Source organism: Cyphomyrmex costatus, unplaced genomic scaffold, assembly GCF_001594065.2.
Source record: "Cyphomyrmex costatus isolate MS0001 unplaced genomic scaffold, Ccosl1.0 scaffold741, whole genome shotgun sequence".
In the NCBI taxonomy this organism is placed as follows: Eukaryota; Metazoa; Arthropoda; class Insecta; order Hymenoptera; family Formicidae; genus Cyphomyrmex; species Cyphomyrmex costatus.
The window spans coordinates 313,198-322,304 of record NW_017280313.1 but is presented as its reverse complement, the minus strand read 5'-3'; the positions used below and the strand labels follow the sequence as shown (position 1 = coordinate 322,304).

Here is a 9,107-nt window from a genome sequence, read left to right as displayed (position 1 = left end):
AAAAATTCCTTCTCCATAATTAAAATTTTCATGCTAATATACCTGTCCCTGGCGTATGTCGTATCGGATGCTAGAAAAAATATGAAATTGCAGACTTTTTTATCCACTTTTACCTTCAGCGTTGGACGCCGCACTGAGGTTAAATGGATAAAGAAGTGTGCAATTTCATACTTTTTTCACCTTTGGACACAAAATACACCAGGGACAGGTACATTAACCTGAATACTTTTATCCTTGAGAAAGAATTTTTACTTTGTAAAACTATTACAAAGAAATTAGACAGAAACGAAAACGACAAAAACGCTAATTTTATCGATAATACAGATGGCTCCCACACAAGCACCTATATTCTGCAACTTTGAAGCTATATCCACACAAACTTGCATAACCGCATAAACGTATGCATAATGCACATTATCCTATCACATTTTACGTGCATCTCTATAAGGGAAATGCGATTGGATAATTTTCTTTATGCATGCGTTTATGCAGCTATGCAAGTTTGTGTGCATATAGCTTTAACGACAATATTGATATCGATATGAGTCGTTACGCAGCTTCTTTACCATATGAAATGTTAGTACAAGGGTACTGTTATGGGCCTTCTACAATAAGTCATAAGTCATAAATCGGAAGTAAGAAATTAAAAATTGACGACTGTGATTGGTCCATTTCTAGCTTATGACTTATGATTTGTGACTTACGGCTTATTGTAGAAGGCCCATTAACGATATCGACAATGTCATTAAGAGTTAGGGTCTACGCACAATAGGAGAAATATTAGGAACAGATATTAAATATAAGAATTTTAACCTGTCAGAAAGCGCACATTCCACAGTACACAATTCTGATAGGTTAAAATTCTTATATTTAATATCTGTTCCTAATATTTCTCCTATTGTGCGCAGACCCTTACAGAATAATAATGCAACATCCCTTTAATACGTAATATGTTCCCAGATAGCAAAATGCTAGCAGTATGCCGGCATTTTAATTAATTAATTTTGGTAGAATGGCCTCGTCCGCCTGAGCGCATAGACGAAACGGCCAGTATCGTAAAAGTAGTATGCCGGCAGTATGCCAGCAAACTTGATCATGACATGCAGCAGATATCAAGCTGCTGCTTCCTCATTAAGCTTAGTTTCTAACAGCTTATCCTGCCAACTTAACACAACGATAGAAATAAACAACAAAAATCAATCATTATTTGCTATCACATCGTGACAGCGAAAACGTGGTAAAAATACAACATGATCTGACATAATCAAATACTGACAGCCTGCCGTCACGGTGTGACGGCAGGCTGTGCTCGATTTTTGCTGCGTTTTTGCTGTCAGTACTTAATTATGTCAGATCGTGCAGTGTTTTTACCGCCTTTTTGCTGTCATAATATGACAATAAGTGTGCCAGATTTTTAACAACATTTTGCTGATTTATAACATGTAGACATGTTTTATATCAAGTTTTCATCTATTTTTTGTTAATTTATTTTGCCAGCATGTAATGCTCGAATTCTGCTTTCTTTATTTCGGTAATGTTTGATGAATTTTTACAGAATTTTTGCTAGTGTATTATGACGCAGGTCTGCTCTATTTTTGCTATATTTCTGTTAGCGCTATACTGAAATGGTAAACCGTGTTCGACTGTTGCTCGATTTTTGCCATTATAATAATGTAGTATAAATTAGCAATGCGTGCTTTTGGCAGGTTTGGCTGTCTGGGTTGCTCCAAATTCTAAAAACCTTAATGTTCTGAAAGTGTAGGTACATACTACTTGAAATTGACACTACAATAATATACATAATAGAAAAACAAAGAGAATTTCCAATCAAATTTCACTAACGTTTCATTACGAGCAAAAATAATCTCATACGAAGTATTCATATTAACATAATGGTTAAGTTTTCGGATGGTCCCGAAAATGTACATTGTACATTTAAGTGGTTATTTCCGGGACCATCTTAAAATTTTTAATTTTTATTCAAATCTATGCAACAAAAATATCAGTTACATTATTTATTTCGTCAATGATGTGTTTTTAATAATATTGGAATTAATATTCTAGGCTCATTTTCAGATTTTCTCTATTTATAAATATAATGTATATTTTGAGGTCTGACCTGGAAATAAATAACATATCCGAAAAAGATTCGGGACCGATCTGGAAAAATAGCCAAAGGTTCCGGAACTATATAGAACATATTCTGAAAGGTCCCTGCAACCCTTAGACATATATGTATACTATATGTATATATATATATATACATATAGTGTCATTATATTACAAATAGATAAAAATCATCTTTTTATCTATCGTATGGTAAGTTTAATGAGACCATCAACAACCTTAAGGCCATCATAAACTTGTCCGAGATATTAGAGACCTAGGTAATTGATTTTCAACAATATATTTCTTGTTTATTGAAAATCCTCTTTCCAAAAATGTTTGATCATGACTCAGAATAAAGACCTTTTTCACAAAAGCATACAAATTCTGGAAATTATCCTGATCCTGAAGCAAGTTTCTCCAGAACTGATCAATTCTTTGATTTTCCCTAACAAACTGCTTGCATAAATTAATTACTTCTTTCTTATAACAAAGAACGTTAAATTCTTTCTCAATTTTATCAGTCGATTAAATCGACAGTGAGGGTGCAAACCCATGCAGCGGAATAGCGTAACGCGGAACGAGAGCGGAACCAATAACGAGCATTCCGTGTTTCTAGAGAATCTCGTGATTAGTTCTACTCTCATTCCGCATTACGCTATTCCGCTGCATGGGTTTGCACCCTACTTTTTCATACGCAGCACGCTGCAGCAGCAATTCGTTACTATTGGTTAAGAATTGTATGTAAGCTAGATGACGCACTTCCGGCGCAAAATACATTTTGCCGCAGTTCGTTGAAGTTGAACCGAACGAACAGCAAGCAGCAAGCGGCAAAATCGAGAAAGCGTACAATATGTCCGTCGTTTCATTATGAAAATATTATTTATTGCAATAAATATTAGGAAAATAAACGAAAAATAGCTTCGGATAAGGTACGGATACATGTTTGTAAATTAGATCATTTTATACTTTACCACAAATTAAAGAGTAAAGTGTAAAGTATAAAATGATCTAATTTACAAACTCGTACCTTATCCGAAGCTATTCTTCGTTTATTTTCCTAATATTTATTACAATAAATAATATTGCCTCGATTTTGCCGCTTGCTGCTTGCTGTTCGTTCGGTTCAACTTCAACGAACTGCGGCAAAATGTATTTTGCGCCGGAAGTGCGTCATCTAGCTTACATAAAATTCTTAACCAATAGTAACGAATTGCTGCTGCAGCGTGCTGCGCATGAAAAAGCACCTTGATATATTACCAGGAAAAATTACTGTTTTACATTTTTTAATAATTTTGATCTAAACAGATGTTTTAAATTTCTTTACAATTTTTGTTTTTCCAGAAAAGTTTACTAAATCCCTGACTTTCCCTGATTTCCCTGACTTGTGGCAACCCTGTATATTATTAATATAAGGAAGAATGTTTAATTAAAAGCTGTATAGTGAATGAAATAAACATTCCTCATAAACATACAGAACGCGGGAAACGCGTATAGCAAATAGATCAAAATATTATAAAGTAGACAAATGTTTAAAAAAAGAATTAATTATTTTTATTAACTCTCTCTTTTATTAATACACTAAACATTTCACCCATCTCCGTCACACAGTATAAAATTGTATAAACATAGTATATATATATATATATATATGTATATATATAACGTAGTATATATGTATATATTATGTATATGATATATTATACATTTATAATACACCATAATAATCGATTAACTTGCCGAATGTAATATTTTAATTTTCGTATATTGCCTTGTCAAGTTATCTATCCTACCTTTTGTCAAGTGATTTACTCCTTTTAATCATTTGGAGACACGGTAGTGTCTCGGCGCTAAGCCAGGCGCATATTAAAATACTTGAAACGCATTGCACATTAGAATTTAATTTCTTTCAAGAGAATAATGCAAAGTTTTGAAACTTTCTAATTTCTATTTATGCTCATATTGCCTAATATTATTTTCATAGAAATATGTAATTGTAAATATCAAACCTTTTATATGTTTTTCCCCATTTTCACACATAAAAATGTATTAGTGCCTACATATATATATATATATATGTATATATATATATGTATATATATATATATGTATATATATATGTATATATATATATAATGTTGCTTCGTATTCTTCTACAATTCTAATAATAAAAATCCTTAATATGATCATGGAATGTCTAGTAAAGAGGATAATTTCTCCAATGAAAAAAAAATTATTTATTTCATTTTAATATATATCATGAATTTTTAGAATAACTAATTTTGATATCTTTTATTTATTTACAATATAATTGTTATGCAATATTATACCTTTTTATAGAAATATTTAAATTAAAAAAATTTTAATTTGATTAATTTTAAACTTTTTATCTCGATATTTCCATAATCTTTTATATATTCTTTTAGAAACCTAGTGAAAATCTCTATAGGTTTTCACAATATGTATATGATTATTAATTAAATATAAAACTGTTTTTGATAACAAATATAATTATCTATTTGATAGAGAAGCAATCAAAGATTTCGTCTGATCCATACTCAAAATTTCATTTTTCACACAAGATACTTTTAAAGAATAAACTTTATATATTATAGAATAGAAAACAATAAGTATAGATATAATTCATTTATACTACTTATGATGCATTTATATAACTGCGTGCTTATGTAACACGTATAAATGCACCTTAGGAAATTTCAATGCAATTATATTATACTTCTTGCAACAATATATAGTTGATTCGAGAATAATTAAAAATTGTAAAATATATTTTATAGTATGAAATTTATGAGTACGAAATGTGGATTCTCATTGTTTTTTTTTTATTAATCAGAATATAAAAAGTATAAAATTTGCATCTAAAACACGCATGTAATTGCTCTGAATTCAATTGAGTATATATATATATATAAACAAAAAATATAACATTATATATATAATGTTATATTTTTTGTGTTTAAAAATATATATTATAGATACCATTCCAAATATATATCACATGTCCCGCAAAAATATCAATGGTATTAATAGAAGACTTATATATTATGTGTGCAAGTTATACTTTCTTCAATTGCATACAACTATCATTTGCAACAATCTTTTCTGCAAAGATTGATATTTAAGTGAAGATAAATATCAATTAAATTTCTCGAATGTATAATTTACATAAATTTACATAGTACCGTACTATTTTTTTGATTTTATACATATCTATCAACACACATTTTAAAAGTATACAAGATGAAATTTAACTTTTGTACTATGTTTTGAATATCATTTCAGATTGTACGCATAAAATATCAAGACTACCGCGCGCGAATATTTTATGCAGAATATAAAATGAAATAATTTTATTATCAATTTTATAAGAATAACTTTTTGCATTACCAACATGTACAGACTCTTTTTCATCATCTGCTTATTTCGATTATGACTGTAGCTTTATCTGAAATCCAATTTTCATAACACACTTACGTATTATAATTATGAAACTGCCGATAATGTAATCTTTGATAGCCAAATAGACTAGGAAAGATAAAGCGCGCGAAAAAGAGACAGATATATTTTGTTTAGTGTGGTATTTTAGCAAACTCCGCACTTTGAATATCTTATAATCTTGAACGAAGCAGCTCGATCTTTTTGGCGGCACGTTTCTGCAAATCAGGCAATTTCATGGCGAGCCCCATGTTACCTTGAATCTTGACCTTTCCTTGGAAGAAAGCCTTCTGCGGATTTAATTTTCCAGAAATGAAATCGACGATATCGGTGTCGCTAATCGTGAATGTTACATCAGGTTTGGTTTTGCCATTGTACTCAACTTTGCCTTTGCCTGTTTTTGCATCTACAATCCAATATCCTTCGGCGCCACCGGGACCATTTATGACTTTAAATCCGTAAACTCCGCGCATTCTCTCAATTAGATTATCATCGTCTTCCTCCATCGCGATTGCCAATGTCTTAAAAAGTACATCCGCTTGGAAGATACTCGAATCGGCGGCAACATTCATGTTTCTTCTGATTACCGCCTGTTTCGGGAAGCCCAAGCGGTAGAGAGCTACGACGACTGCACCGCCCAGACCTATGTTGTGCTGAAGCGCCAATTTTGCGTCCCGCACCTGTCTCTTGCCGGCTTCACCACGAAGTTGCCAGGTAAGTTCAGTGCACTGCGCTAATCCTGTGGCGCCCAGAGGATGTCCTTTTGAGATTAGACCGCCGCTTGGGTTCACAACATACTTGCCACCGTAGGTGTTGTCTCCAGCATCTATCATTTTACCGGCTTGACCGGGAGCACACAATCCTAAAGCTTCATATGTGATTAACTCATTCGTGGAGAAACAGTCATGCAGCTCTATCAAATCCACATCACTTGGTCTGTAGTGGCTCGATGTGAAAACTTTCTCAGCTGCGTTTCTTGTCATGTCATACCTGCAAAATATCACACTAGAATTAGTAAACCAACAATTGAGAAACATAATAGTTTGTTTATTTCTCGTACCCGACAATATTTATACACGATTGAGTGTTAAATGTTGAGGATAAGTCAGTAGACATTTCCATAGCCAGAATTTCAACAGCCTGTGATTCCAGATGATGCTTATGAACAAAGTCCTCATTGGCTAGAACAACAGCTGCTGCACCATCGGAAGTGGGACAACATTGGAGCTTTGTCAATGGTCCAAATACTTTGGGAGAATTCATAATTTGCTGCAAGGTGTATTTCTCTTGGAATTGAGAGTACGGATTGTTTGTGGAATGCAGATGATTCTTATATGCAATTTTTGCAAAGTGTTCAGGCTTGGTGCCATACTTCCTCATATGCTCGATCCCGGCATTGCCAAACATTTGAGCAGTGATGGGACCCTCGGACAAACCTTACAAGATAAACAAGTTAAATACATGGAATACTGCAGCATTTTATGTTAAGACATTCTTAAGAGAATCTTATTGTAACTCACCTGCGATATCTGCCATGAGCTCGACATGCTTATCCATGGGATTTGTGCGATCTGAAAACTTGGACATCAAGGAGCCTCGCTCCATCTTCTCAAAGCCAAGCGCAAGAACACAATCGGCATTGCCGCCCTCAACGATCTGTTTGCCGAGGTAGAGAGCTGTGGAGCCGGTGGAGCAGTTATTGTTGACATTGTAAATGGGACATCCGCTGAGTCCAATCTCGTAGATTGCCCTCTGACCGCAAGTCGAGTCGCCGTACACGTACCCAACGCAGGCGGCCTGCACATTGTTGTAGGATACCCGCGCGTCCTGCAGAGCCTTGGTAACCGCCTCCTTCGCCATTTGCGGATAGTCGAAGTCATCTCTACTGCCTGGTTTCTCGAACTTGGTCATCCCGACGCCGATCACGTACACTTTCGGCTTGTGAACCATCCTGCCAATCTGTCTCTTCAGACACGAGTGAAACACCGGAAAATTTTCGTTGAGCAAAACACCAGCGAGAACCGTTCCCTTGGCGAGACTTCCTCCGTGTGACAAACGGGGAGGTTGCGAACAGTTGCGAAAGCAGGAGAAAGAGCAAACGGAGAAGGAAAACAAAAAAATAGTGACAGTACGTAACGTCGCTGTTAACCGAGATTAGGCGATCGAACTCTGAGACGTATGACACTCCTACTCCGTCCGTTGTTGGACTTTAATCTTCCATGTATTGCGGCAAAAAAGAGAAATTACAATGACAAGGCGGTTTCCAGCGGATCCCGACTCACGATAACGAGACGAGAGACGATCACATCTCTCACACCACGGCGAGAGTAACGACCTAGATCGTGTCTCTCTGGTGAAAATAATATGCTCCGCGCGCAAGGCATTACCTAATCGCAACTCAATCGTGCCTCACGGAAAATATTTCTCTATCTATCGAGCAAACTTTCTAAATATTGAATTAATGATAATACGCTCCACGTAAATTTAAAGTCATTGCACAATATTTTAATAATTAGATGCGCGAAACGTACGATTGCCTTTTGCGTAAGAGGCCAGAATATTTATCAACTTGTACAAAACTGATAAGAATAATGCTTACGAATATTTCAATTCCTATACAAAGCTATCCATTTCCCGTCCACGTTATTTTACGTAAAAAAAGAAACGTATAAATAATATAGAGGAATAAACATAATTATGCATTTACATAATAAAATTAATAATAAAATTCGTAATAAGAGGATTAAAGTACTCTATATAGGCTCGATCAATTGAATAAAACAAATTCAAAAAGGGCTAACGCGCTACTAGTTCTTTTAATTGCTAATAGCTTTCAAAAGTACATAATTATAACAAGGATAGAATAAAACGTTTGTTACATAATTATACATATATACTTTGAACTTAAAAAATTAGTTAATACATTAGCAATTAAAAGAAGTAGCGTTGACTCTTTTAGCCTTTTTTAGCATTTAAGATTCGTGAGTTATTAAAAAGAATTGTATTTTAGATTGAGAAAATTTCCAAATAAATAACATTGAGAGGATTCGCATCAATTAATGCGCTTATAATTCGATTTATTGTTAGTATATGTACCACAAATCGACAGACATCTGCATATTCTATCGCATCTGTTTGATTACTAAATACAACGATACTTGTTATCAACAATAATCAAATGGAAAACATTCAGTAAAGCAGGTATAATTACTCTGCAGTTTAAACAGATTTTCTCAGCGATACATTGAATGTCACTCGGTTGATGATGTCGCTCTATCTTTTTTACTCACTGAACATGAAGAAAGCTAGAACTTGATATTAAAATGGAAAGCATTCAGCATGTATTACTTTGCGTATAAATTAATAAATAGATGAAATGTAATATATTTTTGTCCTTTGAACTACATTTATTTCCTATAGGTACCTGAAAATCATCATTGAAATTGATAAAATAACAATAACACAGAGGAAAACAAGTCAAATAATAATTGATAAAACTGTCCCCTTCCTTGGAAAATTCGAACGAATACACCACCCGAAGAAGA

At 33.8% G+C, this 9,107-nt stretch overlaps 1 protein-coding gene across 1 annotated transcript; it reads right to left on the bottom strand.

The window, feature by feature from the left end:
* Nucleotides 1–5,527: 5,527 nt before the first annotated feature.
* Nucleotides 5,528–7,874, bottom strand: ScpX (Sterol carrier protein X-related thiolase). Its single transcript, XM_018548611.1, has 3 exons — nt 7,083–7,874; nt 6,623–6,998; nt 5,528–6,552 (listed from the first exon to the last, which is right to left on the bottom strand). Exons 1-3 carry the CDS (start codon nt 7,510–7,512, stop codon nt 5,736–5,738), a joined length of 1,623 nt encoding a protein of 540 aa, XP_018404113.1. The 5' UTR covers nt 7,513–7,874; the 3' UTR covers nt 5,528–5,735.
* Nucleotides 7,875–9,107: the final 1,233 nt, after the last annotated feature.

What these genes read in the sequence shown, in the direction of transcription:
- ScpX (XM_018548611.1), bottom strand. Translation starts at nt 7,512, where the DNA reads ATGGTTCACAAGCCGAAAGTGTACGTGATCGGCGTCGGGATGACCAAG. An exon ending in GCTCATGGCAGATATCGCAG is followed by an intron (nt 6,999 to 7,082) that starts GTGAGTTACAAT and finishes TTATCTTGTAAG; the next exon opens with GTTTGTCCGAGGGTCCCATC. An exon ending in TCGTGTATAAATATTGTCGG is followed by an intron (nt 6,553 to 6,622) that starts GTACGAGAAATA and finishes GATATTTTGCAG; the next exon opens with GTATGACATGACAAGAAACG.